This window comes from Ambystoma mexicanum, chromosome 6q (genome assembly GCF_040938575.1).
Source record: "Ambystoma mexicanum isolate Mex_15411 chromosome 6q, UKY_AmexF1_1, whole genome shotgun sequence".
Classification (NCBI taxonomy): domain Eukaryota; kingdom Metazoa; phylum Chordata; class Amphibia; order Caudata; family Ambystomatidae; genus Ambystoma; species Ambystoma mexicanum.
This window is the reverse complement of record NC_090937.1, coordinates 494,198,755-494,225,352: the sequence shown is the minus strand read 5'-3', so window position 1 is coordinate 494,225,352 and position 26,598 is coordinate 494,198,755. Positions and strand designations below refer to the sequence as shown.

The 26,598-nt window shown below is 47.4% G+C and overlaps 1 protein-coding gene across 2 annotated transcripts in view; it reads right to left on the bottom strand.

Annotated features, from left to right (window-relative positions):
* The window catches only part of LARP7 (La ribonucleoprotein 7, transcriptional regulator), a 681,751-nt gene that overhangs the window by 220,879 nt on the left and 434,274 nt on the right, over positions 1-26,598 (bottom strand). For both annotated transcript variants that reach the window (XM_069630982.1, XM_069630983.1), the window contains exon 9: positions 6,567-6,727. In XM_069630982.1, coding sequence (XP_069487083.1) covers positions 6,567-6,727 — 161 coding nt within the window. The remainder of the gene's footprint in view (positions 1-6,566; positions 6,728-26,598) is intronic.

Genomic DNA, 26,598 nt, shown 5'->3' with positions numbered 1-26,598 from the left:
TATTAGCCTAAGCTTGGATTCCATACCAATTTCTCTAGGAGACATTAATGCATCAACCCAATCTTCAGGTTCGAGGTGACCTACGTCCCTTTCCCACTTTGCTTTGAGCCGTCTAGCTGTGTAGCCCCAAAGGAGTTGAGGGCCTGGTAAAGAGTGGAGGTGACCTTAGAGGAGATGCGTTGCGTGAGGATATTGGTCTCGATGGAGGAGCAGGGGGGGTATGATGGTCGTATCAGGGAATTGGGTGCGGATAGCGTGGGCTAGTTGGGCGTGCCGAAATCGGTCAATGGGTGCCAGGTCGAATTGTTCTCGGATGGTCTCAAAGCCCAGGAGGCGACCCCCTTGTATCACCTGTGCTAGTGTGTGTATTCCTTTTGCATGTTAGTGGCCAAAGGAGCCCATTCTCACTATTTCCGGGAGGAGCGCATTGTGCCATATGGGTTGTGATAGCGTTGGCTGTCCTTTCCAGCCGATTAGTTTGTGTGCGTCTCGCCAGGCGCGATGTATATGGTGGGTCATTTTGGGCAGCGCCGGGAGTTGGGCATGGGTGGCGTACAGGATTTGAAGCGGTGTCAACGGGGCCATGATCTCCAGTTCGATACGGATATGTGGCAATGTGGGGTCTGCGTGCATCCAGTCGTTTACCACTCCTATCTGTGTCGCAAGGTAATAGGTGCGTATGCAGGGTAAACCAATGCCTCCCTCCCATACTGATCTCTGGAGCGTGTCAAGGGCGATTCGGGATTGTTTCCCGCCCCATAGCAGTGTGCGCAGGTACTTGTCAATGAATGCGAAGGTTTCTCGGGGGATGAGGAATGGGGCATTCTGGAGGACATACAACAGCCTGGGGAGGGTCATCATTTTGAATAGCACGGGTCTATCCATTAGCGATAGGGGAAGTGATTGCCAATGGGGGGTGTCTCTGGTGAACCGCTCAATTACTGGTTGTAGATTAAGTCGGGAATGCTCCTCGTCGGGTCAAGCCGTATACCCAGGTATTTAAATTCCTAAAATTCCTTAATAGAGACATGGTATGGGCAGGTCTCCGGGATCGCAGACTCGCCCCCCTGAATCGGGAAGAAGATGGTTTTGGCTTCATTAACCTTTAGGCCCGCGAAATTCTGATATTCCCTGAGAATGAGGGAGACAGCCGGGCATGAGATGCACGGGTTACTGAGGTATATGAGAAGGTCATCTGCATAGAGCGAAAGGCGGTCCTCTCCCCCTTCCGGCCAAACGAAACTGGTCCAGTTGGTATTGGCTCCAAGCTCAATTGCTAGCAGTTCAATGGCCAGGAGGAAGAGGAGTGGGGATAGCGGGCACCCCTGCCTCGTGCCCCTACCCAAGGGGAATGATTTGGAAGACCTTCCATTCACCCTCACCGTGGTTTCCGGGGATGCATAAAGAGGTTTTACCCATGATATAAATGTCTGCCCCAGGTTCATCCTAGCCATGATAGCCCACAGAGCTTCCCACCCCATGGAGTCAAACGCCTTTTCAAAGTCCACCGCCAGGAGGGCGAGTGAGGCTGGTATTTCTTTCGCTCTGCTCAGCGCCAGTTGGACTCTACGCAAGTTCATTCGAGTTGATTTATTGGGCATGAATCCACATTGGTCCAGGTGGACGAGGGTCTCAATCACGTGCAGTAGTCTATTGGCAAGTGTTCTGGCGAGGACCTTGGCCTCGCCGTTGATCAGGGATATCGGGCAGTAGGAGGCACATTCCTCCGGGGGTTTTCCAGGCTTGTGTATGACTACAATGCATGCCTTCCTGAGGTATGGGGGAGTGCTCCTAGCTCTCTGCTGCGTAGGAACATGCGGTGCATGTGGGTAGATAGTGTGCCACCGAGGCATTTCCACGTTTCCGTTGGGAACCCGTTGGGGCCTGGAGTTTTCCCGGACTGGAGCTGTGCCAGCGCCTCTTGCACCTCTGTGTCCGTGATGTCAGCATTCAGGAGATCTGATTGGTGCTGTGGGAGTATCGGAACCTTGATTCGGTCGAGGTAGCGTGAGGGTTCAACTGGCGGGTTCTCAGTGGGTGGGGTGTAGAGATTTTTTGTAGTAGTCGGTGAATGCCTCCACAATGTCAGTCTTCTGTCAGCAGTGTTCCATCTGGAGATCTAATGGCCCGTACATGTCCCCTGCTTTGTTCGCGTCTCTCTAACCAGGCCAGAGTCTTGTTAGCTTTGTCACCCCGTTCATATATTTGGCTTCGAACTAATTGGTGGGCCGATCGTGCATTATCTAGAGATAGGTTGCTAAGGGCGTCTTGCGCCGTGAGCATCGCCTCTTGTTTCTTGGGTGCCGTGTATTAGGACTTGCTGTTCACACTCCAGGACTCGTGTTTCCGCTTCTCTGACCTTCTGGACTCGACGTTGTTGATAGGCGGAAACCGCTGAGATAGCTTCCCCCCGGAGGACCGTCTTGTACGTCTCCCAGATCGAGATCGGGCAGTCCACGGAGCTTTCATTGAGTTCGAAATATTCCGTTGTCTTTTTTTCAAGCTCCTCAGCGATTTCAGGGAGGTGGAGATGGTATGCGTTTAGGCGCCAGTTACGGTCTGGGTGGCGGCAGGAGTTTTTCATGGTTAGGAGGAGCGGAGCGAGTGGACCGAAATTCCTCTTGCAAGGAATTCAGTGTCGAGAAGTCTGATTTATGTTGCGGGGGATAAGGGCATAATCGATCCTGGATAACGATTTGTGGACGCCCGAATAGAAGGAAAAGCCAGCCTCGTTATTATGAAGCGAACGCCATGTGTCCGTCAGTCCCAAGGCCTCGGCAAACGCGGCGAGCGGTGTGGAGGTGGGGCGGGTTCCAGGTCTCCTATAGGATCTATCGACTGTGGTGTCCATTACTTCATTAAAGTCCCCCCCAATCACCCAAGTATCGGCCTCTTCTTCCAGGAGCAAGCTCTGTAGTTCGAAGAGTAGTTCTTTCGCCAGCGTGGGTGGGGCATAGATTGCTGCGAGGCCCCATTTCTCGCCCCAGATATCAGCTAGCAACAGTACATAATGGCCTCGGGGGTCGGTCTTGATCTTCCATACCTGGAGGGGAACTCGTTTGTGAACGAGTATCATCATGCCCCTGGCACCTTTCGTGAATCCGGCATGGTAGGTATGCAGATAATTGGACCTTTTGAAAAAGTTGGCATTTGTGCCTATCAAGTGCGTTTCATTTAGGAGGGCAATTTCTGTTGAGTGTCGGTTTAGGTACTGGAGCACCAATCTTCGCTTTATGCTGGAGCCAAGGCCATTGACATTCCAGGACAGTATGGTTACCTTGTTGGAATTCAATCCATCTGCGTGAGTCTTCTTGTTGGGACATCTAGAAGGATCAGTGGCAATTGCGCTTTTTCTGGGGACATATGGCGGTTTCCTTCCAGGGGAGACATCCGAGGGTTGCCTCGCATTGAGGTGCCTGCTGAGTGGCTGATAATGGCGTCCACGGTCCTGGCCAAAGAGTGTTTGTTTTCCTTGCCTATTGTTTGTCGGCTTCAAGCCTTCTTGTCCCATGGTTCCTTAGGTCCCCAAAACACCCCCACCCTGTACTCTCCCCCCCCCCCCGCAACTGGGAGCACCTGTCGCCCAAACATTAAACTTGGTAAACTTCCTCGGGATAACCCTGACTGCGATAGCGCCCGTGTCGCATTAGGGGCGGCGGCAGCTAGGCGAGTGCTTCCATGTTAATACGTTGCAGCTTAGTCTCCCCCACTGCGTGGGCCTTACCCCTTTTCCGTGGGGGTCCCCGTCATGTCGTTGTCTGCGTTGGCCGGAGATCGAGGGGGCGAGAGCCGCTTGGATCGGGGCCTCTGTGTGGGTGGGCCCGGTGGTGTGCGCCTCGTTCTGGAATCCGAGAGAACTTGGGTTTCCAGCCAGTCCCATGCTTCTTTGGGAGAGTAAAATGGAGTGGTGCCCTCATGGTGGACTTTGAGCGATGCCGGGAAAAATAAAGCATATTTGATAGAAAGCGACTGAAGTTTCTTCTTGACCGAGTCAAAATATTGGCGGACCTTTTGGACTTCCTTGGTGTAGTCGGGGTAGAACCCAACCCTATAGCTGTCTTATGTGATCGGGCCGGAGGCCCTTGCCATTTGTAGGATCGCATCTCGATCACGGTAGTTCAGCAGGCGTGCGATTATCGTTCTAGGCGGGGCGCCCGGGGTAGGTGGGGACTGTGCGCCCTTTCTATGGAGAAGAATTTGGACAGTTTTTTGGGGGCGAAGACATGAGTTAGCCAATCCTCTAGGAACAGTTCAGCGCTGGGTCCTTCCTCCTTCTCCGGTATTCCGAGGATCCTGAGGTTATTGCGCCGCGCTCTTCCTTCGCTGTCCTCAGCACGGTATTCCAGTTGGGCAATTTTTTGGGTGATCGCGGCAAGTTGTTGCTCCAAGCGGTGCACCGTGTCTTCTGTGTCCGACACTCTCTGTTCCGCCTCACCAACCCTGGCCGATAGATTGCGGAGGTCTTGGCGTATGAGGGACACCTTGGTGGATGTGCCACCTATTTTAAGTTCCAGCGATGTCCTCGATTCCCAAATCACTCTCATGAGGTCCGTCAAGGAAATTGGGGGGTCCTGAGGCTCGTCGCCGGCCCCTTTGTTTTCTCGGGGCTGAGGTCCGCGGCGTGGCGGGGCCTCCACGGTGTAGAGGTCCATTTTGCTTTGCAGTGTTTGTCGCTTGGTCTTTTCCTTCCCCATGTCGCGGTTGATCGGCCCCCTGCAGTGTGGGCACAGCCGGTTCAAGTGTTCACCCAAGGGGTGGGTGTAGGGTTTGGAAAAGGGCTAGCGTATGCCAAGCGGGTGTGCTCAAGCAGCGCTACGCCCACATTCTTAAAGATTTTCCAAAATGTGCCAGTGACTTCGAAAGCAATGTTCTTATCTAACTCTGAAAATCATTTGCCAGGTTAATATAGGCAGGGAAACAATTCTAGGTGGCACCATCAACTTTGGCAGCTCCATTTAAGTTTGGGAGCCTGGCAGTTCCAGATCTTCGGTTGTATTACCTTGCCTCTCAAGCGGAGGCAGCATCCGGGTATCCGGCCTCACTTGAAGTTCCCCATGTAGCCACAAGAGGACAGTGTCCCAACCACAGTGCCATTGCCATAGTAATGAAGGGGTCTTGTGTAAACACCAGGATGAGGTTCAACCCATCCACACAACTTGGAAATCCATTCGATATTTGGTGAAATTCACAATAGGGGGTGTCCCCTTAAGCACTGGATGACATTTGAACATAGATTCCACAAATCTTTGCAGCGCTGGGAATCGCTACCATTGGCGATCTTCAGTAACTACATCAAATCGCTTCAGGACCTTCAAAACAGAGGACTGGTTGCTTAGTGTTCATTATTACAATTTACAGAACACAACTGCCTGGTTTCCCCTGAGCTCCTTATGCCTCTACCGTGATACAACACATCTCCACCTCTGTGGAAAACACACACCTGGTATCAGCTCAGGCTGGCCATTCAAACCCCTCCCAACTGCTTTCCCTCAGCACCGCTGACCCCTCCAGCCCCAAGCACCACAAGAAATAGAAAGGAATCGCCCCCAGGTTAGGAAATCTCGGAGTAGGATTGGCAAATACTCATCACCAGACAAAAGTACATTTTCTATCAACTATAGACACAAACTATTACAAATATCTTCCACAGTTCAACTACATAACTCGCAAAATGCACTCCATTTCCCATCACACACGACGTGACTAAGCTGTGCCCATAACACTGATATATTAAATCTAGCACGGATTTTCTCATCAATTGTTGATTATTGGCGCTATGTCAGATTTGGTTCATAAACACTGAGTGACATGCCACCATCATTCTCTTGATGTGGCTTCTGGGCCTATTCAGAATTAATAACATGTAGCCTATGCTACCGTACGCGCTGGTCATATAAAAATTACTACCAGTAACAAAAGTTCAGATAAATAACTGGCACTCCACTTTTTGTCTTTCATGGGTTCAACCAGTACGTGTTTCAACCCATTCCAGGTCTTTATTAAGGCAAAAAGTAGTAGCCAAATAGTAGGTTAACTGTGTCAGAGTACACAAATGCGTGAAAACGGAACTTACACTAGATGTTCTTTTTTGACTTAACTTTACCTGCACAACAGCATTACACTGCTTTACATTTGATGACAGTTATTGAACAATTCTACCAAAGTTCAATAAACCAAGTTTGACCCAATAAAATGAAATCACAGGAATGCAACACAATGCTTACACATCTCCTGCCAGTGGAAAAATGAAATTATACGTTAAGACTGCAGTGGAGAAATGGGGATAAATCATGGGATGCACAAATTGAGGAGGGATGGGGGGGGGGGATGGCTAAATATTCTAGAGTTGCCTCTCACAGTGACTCAGTAGGTGGCCTGGGATACCTCAAGGCATATAAATAAACCATGGATTCTGACTAGGTGGTAGAGGAACGAGCACCAGACTTGTTCTGGGTCATTTTCCACCCATATGCATTTGGAAAATGACAGTGCCCACAGGGCTAACATTTTAAGTTAAGCACGTGTTTGCAGGCATGCCACGAAACATGCACCTTAACTTCAATTACCTTTGCCATTTTTTATTTCAGGCTTGCTTTGTCCTGTCGTCTCAGTTTCCATCTGCCCAGAAAGCTCTTGCTTGTTCATTTGCGATATTGCTTTCTTTAACGAAGCCATACTGGCTTTCTGTAAAGCCAAATACTCAACTTTCAGATCTAGCCATTCCTTCCTGCAACGAGAAGAGAAACATGACAATAAATTAAATTTTAATTTGTATTCAAGACATACAGCCACAAAGCTAAAACACCTAGATGACCTCAGATTGAAAAACTGGGACCTTAAAAAATGGTCAGAGTATCCAGTACACGAATGAAAGATTACTGCTAAAACATACATTTCAACACAGATACAGTGCAAGACCAATGCGCGGCTGAAGAAAATGAAAACTAAATGCATGTTATAATTATGGTATGCATCGAATCGGAAGGAAGAATTGTAATGCTGCTTAAGATTCAAAAGAATACGAGTGCTTTAAAGGAATAGAAGTGCTTCTATGTGAGTTAGGCCAGGTCAATACAACTGCGCTCTGGCCTGCTGAGAGAAGGCACTGATTTTTTTAAGACGCTCTCCATTGCACGTATTTCTGCTTGGCACACAAGTGAGAATTCTCTTGCTGCATTACTCATGCTTTGCACAGTTATATTTTTATTAACTTGCACTCCGAGAATTGGGCTAATTACAAATGGATGACACTGCTCTGTAGTCAAAGTAAGATAAAGCTTCCATATATCATTTGTAACGAGACGCAGCTGCATATCTCGTATGGGCCTCCCCACACGAGAACTGAAGGAAAGACAGAATTATGGGTTCTCCTTTGAAGTTGGATTAGCATGAAGCCTTGAGTTCACTCCCTACAATTTCCTCCTAAATGAGTACTGTATGTTATGCCTAGGATTCAATGTGCTTAGAAAGGTATAAGAACTACTGTGTTTGGGGGGTTGGGGAGGGGGGACATGTTTTGTTTGTGATTTGTTTAGGGCAACTTGTCCTGTTGAGGTACGTTTTGCTGCTTTTACCATTAAATATGTTTTCCATTAAATATGTTACCTCAATTGGAGTGCATTGATGGACTATTTTCCTGTCAAATGTAATCTTAATGTATTGCTAGAACTTAACTGCTGCCTGAAGAAAAACATGGAGTTCTAAGACTAGAAAGAGCTCTTAAAATTAACTTCCTGAAGCAGCACCTCCTAGCCAGGGATAAATGGCCCGTTTGTGGAGTAGAATGTACCTCTTCAGCAATCGCCAAAGAATCATTTAAATGAGGCAATCAATGATTTATTTCAGATGATTAAAGCTTTGCATAGTAATAGTAAAATTAAAATAAGTTTGGATCTGAATGGCATCTGCACTTACCCTATTGAGACTAATATTGGCAATAAATGGGCATGCGTTTTAGTGCTCACTGTGTCCAATTTACGCCCGACGTATTTTGATAAGACACTGAGGAATGTCCATGGTTTTCCAACAAGGATGGGGACCACTCCCCAGCAATGGGTGGGGTATGTAGATGTAATTGGAATGGATCATACCCCGACTGGGATGCAACTTTAATCAATGTTTAATGTACTTGTGCTTTAGAGAACAAACTTTAAATATACAGAAAAATAAAGGTTTTTGACATTAAAGGAATGCAGAATTTTGGTTTTGTATTGAAATTCGGGGCTGACCATATTGACGTGGTTCAAGAAAATTCCTACAAATGACATGTTTTTCACACATGAACATTTTGTTGTAAAATACCATAAGTAAAATAAATAAGATCAAACCAACTATAGCACTAAAAAAATTGTCTTAATCTTAAGTAGGAGGGTCATTTCCTAAATCCGATTGAAACAGGTTATAAACTAAATATTGTAAATGTGGTAATTTATGGGCTGGAGACAAATGTTAGAATTGCCCAAATGGATTGAGAACAAAGTTGCTTTACTGGAAAAATCTATTGAAGCTTTAGCAGTGCATCCCTGCGCCTAGGATTAATTTAGAATTGGGTCAAGAATCCATAAGAAAGCTTGCTGACATGGAGAGCTTTTTTATACATGAATATTAGGATTGCAGGGGGCGTGGCCTGAGCTGATGCGCTAGGACCGAGCGGCGTGCAGCGCCCGCCGAGATCCTACTACGATCCTCGTTACGGCAAATAAGACACTACGACTTAGTCCAAAAATACACCCCTGAGCAGGGGGCAGGGGTGTCCGACTGCTGTCCCCATTCCGGGAGAAAATTAAAGCTGCGGGACGACATAAACCGAGAAACTACAGGAGTCCCCCTGCGCACCAAGATGGTGACCGCAGCAAGGGACAGGCATTAGCAGCAAAGCCACTTACATCTTGACTGCGGCCGCTCACAAAGTCTGGCTCATCCCACGGCCCACTGGCAAGTAATAACGCAGCGCACCCGGACCAGTAATCGAGTAGTGCCGACGAGACCCATCACTGGCCCCCACAAGCAACGAGGAACGGGCTGGGGCTACAACCACACCACCTGGATCTGCCACGAATCGCCACGTGACCTCCGTTGCAAGCAACACTGCCTACAGCTCCTGACAGCCCTGACACTGCCGGCACTGTTGTGATATGGCTCCTGCTGCCAGGCTCTGGTCTAACTACCCCTTATTGTGCGTTTGCGAGTGACCGCCTTGACACCCCGGGGTCTCTGCCACCATACGAGTCCGTCTGGCCCTAATTATTATAAACTTCTACGAGGCACGCCCCACAGTTGGGCTGGGCAGACCCAAAAGGGGCTCACCCCTCCATCTTGCTTCACCCCCTCCCCACTGGCTAACTACTGCACATAGTTTATCACTGTGCCAACATCATCAACAGAGGGAATTGCATTGAACAGCGTGTTCCAGAGCCTGGCTCCGGTCCTACAACCCCAATGCCATGCGGTGTGTGTTGACTGCCTTCACATTACCCCAGAACTCACGTGGCCCCAATTATACCCTGGTCCACCACGGAACAAGATTCATAACTGGGAGAGACTGACCTCGTCTGGTCTACTCCCGCCCCCTCATCTCCTACCTTTCATCACTGCGCACGCGGAGCAGGCCATTCTACCCACCATTGCCTAGGATAAGGCAGCATACACAAGGTACTGCAGCCACAAGCCCACTTAGGAGAACCGTTGGTGCTGATCTTCCCCAAACAAACGACCAGTGGAGCAGGCAACTATAACGGGCCGAGATACTCTAATCACTGAGCACAGAATCCCAGAAACTCAGTAACAAGATCATAGGTGACCTACTATAAGGCTAATACTTACGCAATTCGTTGAACTCCCGCAGACAGGTCCCATCCAGTAAAACGCTACTGTCTGCGCCTCTGCAACGTGCCCACCTAATGGTTTAGCTACAAGCAGATTGCTGCACCACAGACTACGCCTCTGTAGAGGAGCCTACCTGGACTCCCACAGAGGTATCCCGCAAACATAGCAGGGCCCCCAGCTGGACAACAAGACACAGCATAATCAAGGTTACCCACCAAACAATGTCACACCATGTCACCCACCAAAAACAAGAATAAATTCATGACAATGGAATCCTTGATGGTACAGGGGAAAAATAGCAACGCCACACAAGCTGAGAGCCTGACTCAACAGCCGATTCCTGTGATCCCGTAAGAACCACAAGAAAATCAAGTTCTCACAGCAATAGCAGCCTTACGTACGTCCCCGAGTCGAGAATAGGCTAGGTTATAATTGACGTACATCTAGCTCGACAAGACTTCAGACAGCGAGCCGAGAGGGTCACATCTGCAGAATTTCTCCTGCAAAAGACAGCAGATGCTACAAAGGACCTGTACAAGAGAGAGTCAAGGAACTCGAGAGACGAAACATCATCTTGGAAATGTGTGCACAGGATAGGTCACGTAGAAACAACATGAGGGTGCTCAGTGTACCGGAGGGAACTAAAGGGCCGCACCCCACCTCGTACATTGAGAACCTACTACTCTAGGAGATTGGACTAGGCAAGCTTTCCCAAGGGTTTGCCATCGAAAGGGCCCACCATCACCCCAAAAAAAGCTCCCTACCAGGATCTCACCCACAACCAAGGATTGCCAGAACCCTTAATTTCCGAACAACACTCTAGAGAAGTGTGCGAGATAATACTGGGCAGTTCGAAGATTCACATCTATCCAGTCTATACGCCAACAGTTCAAATAGCCAGGCACTCATTCACGCCTATAAAAGCATGACAGACAGCAAAAATAAAATACAAGCTTCTGTATCCTGCGAGACTCAAAATCCTCTACAAAGGCAAAGCAAAATTCTTAGAGAGCCCAGAGGCGGCTGCCATGTGGATGGACCACAACAATCCGTCTAGCAAAAGCGACTTGGATCCATAACAAAAAGATGCAAAAGACTACTCAACAACCGAGGGACTAGGGGGTTTCAGTTATCGATATGAGCGCTAATTATACAAGATAAACAATCGTCACCAAATCTATTAGAAACTCCTAACTCCTTGGCGGGAACTAAACAAGACTACCCAGTGCTAACCAGACTCCCCCCAACTTCGCAAGGAAGATGTCACTGCTGCAATTACTGTTTTCTGCCACCGGCGCTGGGTGGAGCCCAGCTCCTCACGGTTGGTCTTCACCACTTGCCCCCAAGTTAATAAATGTCTCCAGCACGTTGCTGGACACTACACCTTGTACACAATGGCTGGACCAAGCCTTGTAGGTAACCAGAGTGCCTGAACATGGCGTTGTTGGGCACCATGTTCAAGTTCCGGACTGTTTTTGTTGTTCTTATATGTTATCCATGCAAAATGACACAAGAGTTCCCGTCTGGCGGAAGAGACGGGCATTTAAATTGTTGATCTGGGGTATCTAATGTATATGTTGGCACAGGGACACTCGCAGGTTCCGTATCACACTGTCGAAGTGCTATCGGAAATCGGACAGCTGTCCTATTCCTGGGGAACAGTGATACAGGCCACAGGAGGGCCAAACAATACGCAATGCAAGGCAATGGGAATAATGTCCTGTAATGTGGGGGGCACGGGGGACGGGGGTACTGTGCCACCTACTCTAAGTTTGCCTGAGGAGTGCTTACCTGGATAGACGGCACACTTCCCTTCCAATTGTTTGGCATAGCAAGAGACAGGGAGGCGAGATATCGGATCGTCAGAGGATCTCTCAAACATAGGGAGATCTGCATTATAAACTCATACTTTCCGAACCACAAGATCCCAGAGCACATACATACCCCAAGTAAACTAGTAATAGCAAGGAGCGATGCCCTTGTGCTTTAGGGCAGAGATTTTAACTGTGTACGAAACCCTGTATTGGATCGATCATCCCCTCTAACATTCCCTCCCCAGCCTCTACCACACTGAACATGATGCCAACAGACCTCGACCTAGTTGATGTCTGGAGGGAAATGCACCCAGATACCAGGGGTTACTCCTACTACTCTTCCCCCCTCACAAGCTGTATACACGAACCCACCATTTCTTTGTGGGGTCAATACATCTTCCAAAGATCATTAGCGTGGAATACATGGGCCACATAATATCCGACCACTCCCCCTTGGTGATTGAGTGGTGCCTGGAGTACCCTAGACGACCTATCCCGACATGGCGCCTACCTGTCGGGGCACAAACCGATGTAGCTTTCAAAAAGGTCACTATCAGACTTCCTAATCAGCTTCCTCGAGAATAATGTGGGAAGTGTGAGGAGTTGGGGCACCATATGGGAAGCCATGAAGGTAGTGACCAGAGGTGAAGTCATAGCTAGTGCTGGAGGTATCCGCCAGGCACTACGTGAGAGCTTGGAGTCCACGGAAGAGGAAATTAAAAAACGTCAGAGAGCCAACACCCAGGCCTACAGTCCACAGGAAGAAGAACTGATAGAGGCATGATCTATGTGCCACAATGCCTGGCAGAAACTGTCCAAATTCGATTACACTACCCAAATTGCCCTAACGCATACAGGAAGGGATAAACCTGGGAGATTACTAGCATGGCTGTGCAGACTAGAGCACCCCAGACCACCTTGCTCTACGATGAATGCGGCATACCATGGAGATCCCAACGGGCGATCAATGAGACTTTTACCTACTTTACACAATTGTACAAGCATGATGCTCCAGTTCCCCAATAAGACTTGGATGATGTGTTCTCCCAGATACGCCTCCCGAAGCTCTTGGAAAGCCAGCGAGCTTCCAGGAGCTACCCATTTCGTTTGAGGAATTGAACAAAGCTATAGCTTCCTTACCTACCTGAAAGACCAAGGGTACAGATGGATTCCCCTCTGAATTGTATAAGGCTTATACTGCTAGCCTGACCCAAACATGTCTAAAAGTCTTTACAGAGGCTTATGGCACAGGCCTGCTCCCAGCTGGTATGAGGGAGACCCTAGTGATACCCATTCTCAAACCTGGCAAACTAGTAGACAAGTGTGATTCATACCGACCTCTGGCAATGCTAAACTCTGACAAAGATACTTACCACAGTACTAGCTAGACGCCTCCGCACAGTTATCACAACACTAGTACACACAGATCAGTCAGGATTTGTCACCAGGCGTAGCACGGCCCTGAATCTCAGAAGACTCAACACAGCATAGACCAGACACACACTGGCAAAGAACAATGCGTGGTGGCATCCCTAGACGCCACTAAGGCATTTGACTCAGTGGATAGGGAGTGGCTGCTCACATCGTTGGAAAATTTTGGTCTGGGCCCGAAATTCATCCAGTGGGTCAAACTTCTGTACGCCTCCCCGATGGCTAGACTAAAGTTGGGCAAGCAGATATCCGAAAAGTGGAATATCCAACGTGGTACCCGTCAAGGCTGCCCCCTTTTGCATATGCTATCCATACTGGCTATGGAACCCATAGCAGCATATCTACATCAAGAATACTTAGAGGCAGGCATAATGATAGGCAGTTCTAAGCACTTAATATCACTTTCCGCGGACAACGCCTTACTTTACCTTTGTGAACCACGACACTACCCTCCCCCCCCCCCCATTATCCTAGATGAGAACTATCTGGGATCTCGTTCAATAGACATGAATCCTGCCTTTTCCCGCTGGCTGTTCTCAGCGGTGCGGTCTCGTCTGCCACACCTGACTTTAGACTCCCTTGGGAGACTGACTCGTTCAGATACTAGGTAACTGGATTGCGCACACATGCAAACACACACACAATTGCAACACACTCGGGGAACTGGGAGGTCTGGAGAAGTCTATGACATTCTGGTCCAAGCTGCCGCTATTGGCCACGGGTAGAATTGCCATTGTCAAAATAATAGTGCTCCCAAGATTTCATTATGGCTTTACAAATGTCCACAATGACATAGGAGCAGGCTTTTTGACTGTCTGGACTTGATAATTAGAGATTTCGTATGGGGTGCTGGTCGCCACAGACTATCCCTCCATCTTTGAAAGGTAGTTGCAGCACTTTGAGGGCCAGTTACCCAACTTCAAACTTTATTACCTCGCCGCCCACTTAAGCTTCGTCACAAAATGGCTGGCAGAAACTCCATCAGAATCGCGGCTGCTGCAGCAACTAGTGTCCCCAGCCAGACTAAGTGAAATCATGTGGCTCCCGGGGGCCTGCAAGAAAACAGTATCCCAATGTTGGTTAAACTGGACAGGCACCCCACTCCTACTTAGCCGATAGTTTGAATTTGTATGGACCGTTTGTTGTTTAGTTAACTGTTCTATTGGCCTTACTTACCGCGGAAGTAGCCAAGACATGCTTGTATCACTCCTTTACTATTGTAACTTACTATAATACTTACACTGTCATTTTGAAAATGCCAATAAACAATTTAAATAAATGAAGATTAGGATTGCAAAAAGGTGTGAGAAGCAGGGAATCGAGGATGACCAAAGAAACTTAGTATTAAGCAATTAAACTTGCAATAGCTTAACACGATCTGGTTCGCTTAAGAACTGGCTAGAATACTACTGAGGTGGATAGAGTAGTGTATATTAAAGGGGAAAAAAAGCTGCTCTCAGAGTTAGCACAATAGCATTGAAATGCTGGGGAAAAAAGAAATTGGCTAAAGAAAATCCATTTTATTCTACTGAAATATGGCTGTCCAATGTATATTTGTCGTTTTCCAGATAAATCCCTGAGATTTACATTTCTGCACTTTTGATTTAAACTTTGAGTCAATAGAAATGATAGGCTTTAAGAACAGGATTCCTACTATCCCGAGGATGTGTATAATGCATAAAGCTGAATGGAGTGGGGAAACTATTTAACTGAAAGTTGTGTATCAATTGAGAAAAAAACATTGTCAGAATTTTGTGTAGAACACCACGACGACTTTGGCGCGAGCTGCAATGGGTATTCAGGGAGCTTTACCAATATAACTATATTAGATGTCTTAGTGTGTAAAGTGATTAAAGACTGATGAATGAAATGTAATATTTCCGTTTATTTTGATATGCAGGTAAAATGTATTTTTAAGCATATGTTTTTAAAGTGAGAATCCTGCTGAGCTAATTAAAACACATTATTGAGAGAACCGTTATCAGATAAACTCAATAATCGCACTGTTAAGAAAGGTTTACCCAAGGACGCCACTGTAACACAATTAATCCCCTAAAGGCAGTAAAGTACTCAGTCGGACTCTGCGATTCAAGAAAAGAAAAAATAAGAAAAAAAAAAAAACAGGAAAAAACCCAGATGGAATGCTCACCGTGACTGCTTGCAAGCAATCAGACTGGCAGGTGACCTCTGGACAGTTTGTGAAACAAGTACAGTTTAGCTGTAGGCAGAGTACAGATTACCCTCCTGCAGGGCCATTTGCTGTGGTCCCAGAGATGGGAGTAATTTCAATACATCCCAAGGCACCCGATTAGGTTGGAACGATGAATGCACAGACCAGCAACTGGTGAGCCCACCAATGAGCGGCAGTTGTTGGAGAAAAGTGGACTAGGAAGATCACCCTGGCAAAGAAAATTAAGGTCAGTATGCATTCCCTCGAATCCAATGCACAGGTGCAATGGCCTGAGAAGAACAAGATACTTACCCATGGTAACTTTCTTTTGACTGGATGTTCCTCCCACGTAGTCCTCATCGTTGATATTCCAAAATCCAGCTTGCTGCTTCAGAATTTTTTTCCAGTAGAGGGTGCTGCGCGTCGAAGCCTGTCGAGTTGATATCCATCGGAGGGCTCCGTCTCGATGACGACGTCATCACGGGTACAAGTAGTCGCACGCAGCGTCCGTTGCTCAGTTCCATTTTGAAGTGTTAGAGATTGTCCAGGATGAGACGGCTACTACCCTTGAGAGAGCGCAGACTGCAATTACAAGGGAAGTTTTACTGCAGGGAAGGATGGGCGGGGTGATGAGGAATACATGGGAGGAGCACCCAGTCGAAAGAACGTTACCATGGGTAAGTAACTTGTTCTTCGAATGTATTGTGTCCTCCCATGTATTCCTTATCTTTGATAGACTCCCAAAGCAGTAATTCTTTATAGGAGGGTGTACAAATTGTATTCTTTAATTATGCACAGAATGCAATACTGCCTTCCCGAATTTGGTTTCTTGGCTAGTGCACAAATGTCTTTTACTGGAACTCCCCTTTGAAGAGTTGACTAAGCTGCGATACCCCTGGTTGAATGAGCCCCCAGATGTTCCGGAGGGTCTTTACCTGCCAATTTATAACATTCTAGAATAGTTAGAATGATCCATCTAAAAATGGTTTGCTTGGTGATGGCTAAGCCCAGCTTATGACCTGTGTATCCTACAACCAATTGGTCAGGCTGTCTTAGTCTTGCTAGTCTGCTAATATAGAAACTCAAAGCATGCTTTGGGTCAAGTCTATGCAACCTTTCTTTCTCTTTCCCTGGATGAAGAGGAGGGTAGAAGGAAGGCGAGGTTATTTTTTGGGTAAATGGCCTCCCATTCCAGCCCTAAGCTAAAAGAATTCCAAGGGGTAAGACTCTTCATATCATGTGCGAGTCAGGAGGGCTGAGGCAGCAGTCATGGAGACGAGGCTTTTGTCGGCAAGGTGTTACGGGCTACTGAGAAAGTGTTGGGAGGATCCAGTAGTATAGGGCTGCATGTGAGATCCACTGGACCGATAATACAGCAGGAAGGTCATCTGGTATTCCCTCTGGTTGGTATGAAGTCTGCTGGAGGGCACAGGTGGGCACTGACGCTGGGAGTAGATCCGGACGGCAGTGAATGTCATAGGACTGAGTGAAGCATATAACCCCAGCGGCCCAGTCAATCAACAGAGAGCGGGCAGATAGGTGGTCTACCCCCAAAGAAGCATACGAGTGGTAAAGGGAGAGGACGCACTAAAGGCACCCCCCACCCCAAGGTGAACACTCAGAGTAGAAGGGACAATCACAGGGTGCTGGCAATCAGAGGTGAAAGACACGCCCGGCGTGACTCACTCGCCATTAGTACGGTCGCCACATACATCGATTAAAGATCACGGCGATCCGATGGCAGCTACCAGCGCAATATAAATATATATTAAATACAAGGAAGAACTAATGCAATGTCTAGCCGAGCACCAGCAGCGCTTAAAGGATACACTTTAGAAATCTTTCCAAAAAGATCGAACATAAAAAGTGCTGTTTTAGAAATGAAAGGGGAAATCTCAAAACTAGGAGAGCGAGTTCACAACACAGAATGAGCTTTACAAGAACTTTCAGACCATTCACGAAAAAACAATGAAACCCTGGAGCAGCTAGCATGGATGACACTATTTAGAAATTCAGTGCGATGACCTCGAGAATAGGTCAAGACTATCTAATATATGCATTAAGAATGTTCCAGAGGAGATCGTAGACAGACCTCAAGCACCTTTTCCTCTCTAAAATCTTTTTCTCTACCTGTGGTGTCCCCCAGGGATCTAATCTCTCTCCCTCGCTTTTCAACCAAAATCTGGCACTTCTTGCCCACCGCATCGCTGCTCTCTGCCCCAACTTTCAGTGCTATGCGGATGATACCCAGCTCATTTTCAGGCTACCCTCGGCCTCCTCTTCTCCTTCCCTCATCTCCGACTGTCTTTCTGCTATCCAAGACTAGTGTACCGCCAATGACCTCTGCCTTAATGCCAGTAAGACAGATTCTACTCATCGGCACACCCACTCCCTCCTTCCCTGCAGCTCTCTGGCCGGCCTCTCTTGGCCCTCTTCCTGCAAGGCAAAAAACCTTGGTGTCATCTTCGACTCCACACTCTCCTTCTCTCCTCACATATCCGACGTCTCAAAGAAGTCACACTACCAGCTATACCTCCTCAGGAGGTATCCTTCCTTTCCTCTCCTTCCCCCAGAAGCTCACCGTCTCTAGAGCCCTGGTTCTCTCAAAGCAGGACTACTGTAACAGCCTCTATCTGAATCTGCCTGCCTCTACTCTCCGCCCTTTGCAACTCATCCAGAACAGGACTGCGAGACTTGTCCTTGGCCTCAAGCCCAGGGACCGTTATCTTTCCAGGACTGAAATCACTACACTGGCTCCCAGTGACTGCGAGGATCAAGTTCAAAACCCTCTGCATTGTCCACAAGGCCTTCTGAGGCCTTAGGCCAAAATACCTTCAACTCTCTCTTCCTAAATATCTCCCTTCTCGACCTCTTCGCTCATCCGCCTCCAACTCCCTCAGGGTCAGTCGCTTCTCTAAACAACGAGTTGGGGGGCAGATCTCTCTCCGCTGCAGGGGCCTCCCTCTGGAACAGCCTTCCTGCCTCCCCAAAACTTGAGAACCATCTCCGGTTCCAGAAGCACCTCAAAACCTTCCTCTTCGCCTCAGCTTTCTCTCCCCTTCTCCCCTGCTAAAGTTACTGAAACTGCACTGAATCTGCAACTGGGCCACTCGCCGTTCTCGGTCGTTGGCCCAGCCGCTCTCCCCTGCACTGCCTCCCTGGCACCCCCTGCACTGCGGGACTGTGTCTGTATCCCTACAGCCCCCATTCCCAGCACTTGTTTGCACTTACCTTGCACTTGCCACTAGCTGGCCCTTGTAATTTATCCTGTATGCTATTAACCCTGTACTGCACTTTCCCCTCTCCCTTTCCCCCCTGCACTTTTCCCTTCCCTTCTGCACTTGCGCGATCTGAAGGACACCTGGCCTAGTAGGATCGTTGTCTGTCTCTCCGTGTTCCCCCCCGCCTCGAAACACTTGTGTATAAGCGCGTTACAAATGCCATATCATATCACTCAATACAAACTCTTTGCGCAGATCTACTCTTGGAGATCTCTCCGAACTATATCCTTTTGGATAGAATACACAGGGTGGGCCCTCCTAGGAAAGAACCGGGGGCCAGACCCCGGGATGTGCTGGCTGCATTCACCTAATATGGGCAGAAGGAAGGAGCCCTAAGGGCAGCATGGACAGGTACGTCTTTAACCATCAATGGATCGGAAGTTCAGCTTTATCAAGACCTGGCTTTCTCCAACCTAATCGGGAGGCAGAAGAATCTGGTTACTAGCATTCTTAACCAGGAGAAGGTGCATTACAGATGGGCTTTTCCCTTTTGGCTTGATTTTCTCCTGGAAGGGGAGACATGTCCCGGTAACATGTGAAGATGGACTGGAAGTGGTAGCGCCGGAAGGCAGAGACCACCGGCCTGGGACATCGGATGCATAAGAGGGACCACTCAACAGAAACAACGATGGGAGTGTTCGATGGCAAAACGGGACAAAGACCCGAGCTCCGAAAGGCTGGGACAAGTCAAAGGACACGCCACATTTCGAGGGTTGAAGGCGGGGGGGGGGGAAATCAGACAAATCAGGTACACCAAGGGAATTGTCTGGTTTGCTGTAAATAAGAGGGGGGAGAGAGAATAGCATTGGAGATGGAGGGCCGGGATGAGATTGGGAGATGAAGTAAGGGACCGGATTGGGATCTCATGGGGGGGCCTAGTAAACCTCTTCGCAGTTGGTTGTTCACAGGTAGTTTACCAGCACATGGACGGGTTCTCCCGAAGTTGTCAATAGGACCCATGTACCTTCCTGGTCCAAAGTTTGAAGGAGGGGTGTTTGGGGGAGGGTGTAATTGCGGTGGTGTGTGGTTGGGGTGAAGCGGGGGAGGGTGACCTGCAGGATAACTGAGAAAGTATGGCAAGGGGTGGAGGGCAAACAAAATTGAGCCTCGAGGGTCCTAATAAGTATAATACATGGAATTTATTTCAAAATATAGTCACAGCCCTCGTAGACCCAGGAGGAAAAGGGACTATGGAAAGGAAAACTGGATTAGGCTCTTATCATGAGCTTTAAAATACTTGCGTACAATATTCGGGAGTTAAACTCGCCTGCAAAGGACTGTAATTTAGGATCATTCTTGGAGGTTCAAGAAACCAGACTCCCGCGCTTCAAGAACCCATATATGTAGAAAAGATACATCACGAATAAGACTACATGGATGCCTGCAGACTCTGCAGGCGAATACAATTGATAAAAAAGTGGTGGTCCCGATCCTGAAAGTGGCGAGTGATAAAACAAGGGAGATACCCATTTGTGAAATTCCGCATTAAGAGAGAAGCATTTAAGGTTGGGACAGTATATGCACCTAACTCAGGAGAGGAAAGTTTTCTAATGGCAACAATGTAGGTACCTGAAAATATGGCCGAGGGTCACGTAATACTGACGGGGATCTTAACAAAATAATGGGATGCCTAAATTGATACTAGTTGCGTGGGACGGACAGCGCGGGGTACACCACAACAGCTTAAAGATAAGTTTACACAATTAGGGTTAGTATATGTGTGGCGAGCTGACAGTGAAAGGGAATCGGGATTCAGGTTTGATTTGCTCGCGAATAGATTATATTTGGGTATCCGCTAGACTGGTGGGTCAAATTCGGAATGTTTGAACGGGATCAATGGAGTTATCGGACAATGCACCCCTAGGGGCAATATTGACCATGGCATCCAGAGATAGGGGGTTGTGGATTTCGGTTTTGCCAGAATGGATCCTTGTGGATACTGTCTTTTCAGGGGAAATAGAAGAACGAATTCAAGCTTACTTTAGGGAAAATGTGATGGCAGATACCTCCCAAGTATTTGGTGGGATGTTTTCAAAGCGGTAGTCAGGGGGGAATTGATAGCCCGAAAAGCCTTGAAGGAAAAGATGTCCAGGCGGCTGGAGGATGACTTACAGACTCTACTCAAGAATATAATGCCAAAAATGGGCAATTACTCAATGAGGGAAATGATGAAAACATATAGAATAGTCAGAGGACAGTTAGACTTATTAAGAGCAAAGAAGGCAGAGAGGACCGTACTTAGAGTAAACAACATAGTTATGTTCAAGGGACTAGGGCGGATAGGTTATTAGCACGTCAGTTAAGACAACGGACGGCCAACCCAAACGATTTTGATGATTAGGAAAGAGGAAGGGGAGAAAGTTACTGACACGGGTGGATGAGGTGTTTTGAAAAATTCTATGGCCAGTTATATTCCTCCGAAAAGCTACAGGAAGGTCTAATATCCAGCCAGAATATCTCTTCCAAAGCTATCGAGAATAGACAGGGAGGAGCTTGAAGTGACCGCAGCAATAAGTGACCTTTCATCGAAAAAGGCCCTGGGACCAGATGGTTTTACAACCATATTTTATACAAAATATTGACAAATTCTGGCCCCCCACTTGACGTGTTTGTATAACTCCTTCAGAAAAAGTGAGCATGTTACTGCGCCCATGGATAAGGCTAAACTGGTGGCATTCCCGAAACCAGGTAAAGACCCGGCACAGTGTGGGTCAAATAGCGCTAATTAACATTGACGCAAAAAATGTACACCAAGATACTAGCTATACGAATGGAGGACAGACTTCATATGTTAATAATGCCCGATCAAGCAGGGTTTATTTAAAAAGAAAAAAAAATTCTCACCTAATTGAGAAAGTGGAACGGCGAGGTATCCCAGCGGTAGTCCTCGCATTAGACACCGAAAAGTCATTTGATCAGGTGGAGTGGCCCTTTCTCTTTCAAGCAATGTAGCACATGAGATTTCACAAGCGCCTTCTGCTGATGATACAGGCAAACTATGAAACCCCAACCCTACGGTTGTCCATTAACCTTTTCTACAAAGTATAAAAGCGCGCTGGGATCCATTTTGGAGAAACGGAACATAAAATAAAGGCGTTCGCTGATGGCATGTTGCTTGTCATATCAGACCCAGGCGAATCTTTGAAAGCGATAACATTGGAATGAATAATATTTTGGGCAGTCACAGGATTAAAAGTTAACCCATATAAATCCGAAATACTTAACCTCACACTAACAAAGAATAACATAGCAGAAATCCAAGGATCCACCCAATTCCATTGAGCAGAAGAAAAAAATCAAATACCTATGGGTTTTGTTACGAAATCTATGACAACGCTGTATGAGGCAAAACTACCCTCAGTTGCTAGATACTGAGGTGACTAACAAAAGTGAAACCCCTTATATGCACATCATGGTTGGGGCACATGGCCTCGATTAAAAATGGTGACCGTTCCACGTTTTACTTTATTACTTTCAAGCCTTACCGGTAGCTATTCCCACATTTTTTTTTTTTTTTTAAATCACTCACATCGCATCTTGTCCACCTTTATATGGCAGAATAAAAGACCACGGGTGGCCTTGTGGAGTTAAATGGACCTGAGGAAAAGGAGGGATGGTCTTCCCGGATTTCAGAACCTATTATTGGGCGGCACAGCTGAGGATAATGAAACAATGACTGGCAGAAGATGATAGTAAACATTGGGTCGCTATGTACAGGGCAGTGGTGAGTGCTCCATTAGCCGAGGTTCTCTAGCTACCTAGAGCTAATCGTCCTCCGGGTATGAATGCATCATTAATAACTGCACTTGTGGGCGATGTAAGGGATGAAGTAGTGAAACAGACAACGATTCCAGGGCCTTTTACACCAATATTGAGGAACTCTAAGTTTACCCCGGGGATGGAGGCTAGAGCCTTCGTTAAATGGAAGGAAGGTTGTACAAGGGTTAAAGATCTTACACTAGGCCAAGAAATTAAAACCTTTGAATAATGCAAACAATTATTTGCACTCACGGAAAGGGAATGACTTAGCTACTATCAACTCAGGCACTGGGCCCTATATCCCCCAAAAGAAGCTGAAGCCGGCAGACCGCTTACTGCATTTGAGAAATAGATCACATCACACACGGGGGACTCCCATATGTATTGCTCTTCCCCGAAAAGTGCACAAACTATAAATCACCAATGCAATTATAGAGCAAATACTTTGAACCATAAACAGGCAGACACAATAACTCACAGCCACGCACTCTTTAGAAGATAATCAGCTCTTTACGGCTATTTATTCAAAGATTACAAGTACATAGAAATAACTCATAAAAATAATAAGGACATAGATAAAGAAGTCAAAAAGAAATACATCACTGTGAGCGTAACAGGATTCCTCATCTTGTCCAGAAGCGGCTGGAAGACCTCGGGAACAGCCAGGCCGAGAGCACCACAGCTCACAGGAAGGCCGGACGTAAGCGTCCTTCTCCGGCTGAAGTCTCACCTGACCACCTCCGGGTTTCCCCATATATACACACTCCACATAGGGGAGTCAATTCTCGAACCTTCTGGAAATTGCACTTGCGCAGTTGAGGAACAGCCGTCGGTTGCCAGCTGGGTCAATCGAGAGCTTCCCCCCCGCCCCCAAGAAGCGCAGTGCCTCCCTTCTCTAAAAACACGCTCCACAGAGAACAGTAGCAAGCCATAACAACGTTAGCTTTCCCAGCAGAAATGGCCTTGACCGCATACCAGGTTTGGAAAAGCACATTTGTCTCAGTACTGTGAATCTAACACTCAGCAAAATGTGTGCAGCGTTTCACTGCGGTATGAAGTAAATATCCAACATGGCTCCGAGCGCTCCCAGAATGCATTGCGCACCCGCACCCTTTTGGATCAAGCATAAATCAAGCATAACACCATCTGATTTCAACATCTTATACCTTGTTTTGTGAAGGGGGCCCTCGAGACAAGTGGCTATACATGGCCAAATAGGAAGGCAATTTGGATCATCAAATAGAGGAGGAATGGGAGTCACTTTGGGTTAATATCCCAAAACTAACAGTCTATTCAAATAAGGGAAATGTGGTTTAAAAGTATCACTCAATGGTACTATAACCTGGAGAGACTCAATATGATCTTTAAAAGGGACACCACCGGACTGCTGGCGTAATTGTAAAAAGAGGGGGGGGGAGGGACTGTCTCCATATATTGTGGTCGTGTCCGGTTCTGCAGTCATTCTGGGGCCAGGTTAATAGGATCATGCGGGAGGTTTTGAGGGTTATATACCTGTAGGAGCAAGCAAATGTCTTCTGGGCCTTTGGTCAAAAAATGTGATTTCACGAGATATGGCACATAAAAAGGCATACATGGTTTTGATGACTGCCCAGCTTGTGATCGCACGGAATAGGAAGAGGTTGGCAGCGCCAACTTACCATGAGTGGCCCCTCCCTGGTCCCCCGTGATATCTTGTGCCGCCACCTCCTTGTGGTCCCCGGTGATGTCCTTGTGCCCCCCAACCCCTCCCTGGTCCCTGTGATGTCCTTTGTGTGCCCCCCCCCTTCTCTGGCCCCTCATCCTGCTTGGCCCCCCCACCCTGCTTGCCTGAGCTCTTCTTCCTGCCTTCCTCCCCTTCCCCGTCCCTTCTTCCACCCCCACCCCCTTGACCTTCTTTGGAGTGGTCTTGATACACAATTGTTTCACCCGTTGCCATAGATTGGATTTGACTTTGTAGACACTTTGACTTTGTTGCTTCACATTCTCAACTCTCATGCCGGACTTTCCCTGGATCTCGTACTCAGGGTGGCCCTGAACCATGCTGTGCCCATCGTCATCTTGAATCCTTGCTCACATTTTCTGTTACCTGCAACTTTGTGTTTTACTGACCTCTGCAACTGTTGTCACTCGCCCCTCTAATTCTCCGCTCTTTTCTCACTGATTTATTCTCTGCTCTCTCCTCCTCTCCCTTCTCCCTCTCTCGCCGCCCCCCCCTTTACTTTTTTCTATGGACTTACTCTATCAGAATTGTCCCAGACCTAGAATGATATCATCAATTGTCTCATCCCCCTCCCTTCCTGGATTCCCCCTGCCCACCACTATCGGAAATGTCGCCAGGCCTAGTATGATAATCGCTTGTTTTGTTCCTCTCCCTCCTTCTCCTCCCCTGCCCCCTATGCCTCCCCTCTTGTTAATTTCTGGCTCTACCAGAAATGTCGTCCGGCCTAGTACAGTAGTCACCCGTCTGTTCCCATTTCCCTACCACCCCCTCCCTTCCTATGTGTGTCTTAACTCTTGCACCATCAGAAATGTTGCTAGGCCGAGTATGATAGTTCATTTCACATTCTTGCTGTTCATGGCCATTTAAGAATGTTATTGTATTTTCCCTTGTTCCCCCTCTTGCCTTGAAGCGCTTTGAAACACATTGTGTTATAGGCGCAATATAAATAAACCATATCATATATAAACTCTGGCAAGTATTAGCCATGGAATGGGTTACGTACAATTTACAACGGGAAGATCAAAAGTTCAGGTTGGACTGGGGTACATTGTCGGATTATTTGAAGGATGATTACCAAATTCACTTATGCCCACAGAATGAAATGCATTACTTACCGTAATAGCATTTCTGATGATTGTATCTGCTTAGATTCACATGCTGTGCATATGGTCTGACATCCAGTGGTAACCGCGGAGTATTGCATCTTGTCTTTCGGGGACCGAAAGGGGACGTCGGCATAGGCGTGTCTGTAACACTATCCCCATCGTGACGTGTGGTGTACCCAAAATCCTTCACGCGCCGAGGTCCCCCCCCACCCCCATTGTATTTTTTCTGCCATGAGGGAGCCCAATGCTAAGTGAGGGAGTACATAAAGAGAGAAAGTAGTAAGACGTCCATGTTCCTTCCACCCCGAGCGGGGAGGTAGGGAGGGCGCATGTGAATCTAAGCAGATACAATCATCAGAAATGCTATTACGGTAAGTAATGCATGTCTTCTGATGCTTGATCATCTGCTTAGAATCACATGCTGTGCATAGACTAGCGAGCAGTACCCGGAGTTGGAGGTGGGTTGTGAGAAGGAACAGTAGAGAAAAGGTGTCTTAGTACTGTTTGTCCCACCTGAGAATCAGACCTAGAATGAGTGTCTGGGCAATGGTGTTTCGTAAAGGTGTGTACAGAACTCCAGGTTGCCGCTTTGCAAATGGACTCAAGGGGAACATTTGCAATGAATGCTATGGATGCCCCAGTGCCTCGAGTAGAATATGCTCTAGGCTTGAAGGGAAGTTCTCTCTTAGCAAAGGAGAAACATAGTGTGATGTATTTGACAATCCACCTTGAGATAGCTGATTTAGAGACCGGATCCCCTTCTCTACCAGCTGCCACTGAAACATAGAATTGTTTAGTCTTCCTTAGTGGTTTAGTTCTTTCCAGGTAAAACATGACTGCCCTGCGCACGTCTAGTGTGTGAAGGCTTCTTTCGGCCATGTAAGTAGGGTTCTGGAAGAAAGTGGGTAGTTCGATTGATTGGTTCACATGGAACTTTGAGATGAAGTTAGGCGCAAACCTGGGATGTGTGCGCAGAACTACCTTATCTTTGTGGACTGTAACAAAGGGGTCTAGAACAGAAAGAGCCTGTAGTTCGCTAACCCTTCTGATAGAAGTGATAGCCACTAGGAAGGCTGTCTTATAAGTCAGGTATTTCAGACTTGCTTTATGCATAGGCTCAAAGGGAGTTCCCATGAGCCTGGTTAAAACTACATTTAGATCCCATCCAGGGGCCGGGTGAGAAATGGGAGGATACATCCTCTTAACCCCTTCCATAAAGGCTTTAATCACCAGTATTTTCCACCACAATACCTTTTGTTGTGATGTGGTGTATGCTGACAGAGCAGCCAGGCACACCTTTAGGGAATTGAAGACTAACCCAGTGTCCAACAGGTGGGTTAGATCCAGCACAACGTGTGAGGGTGAGCAATCTATGGGATTGACGCCCTTGGAATTGCACCAGATGACAAAAGGTTTCCATTTGCTGGCATAGCAATAACGTGTATTAGGTTTTCTCGCTTCCCTGAGTATGTCCATGCACCTCTGAGGGAGT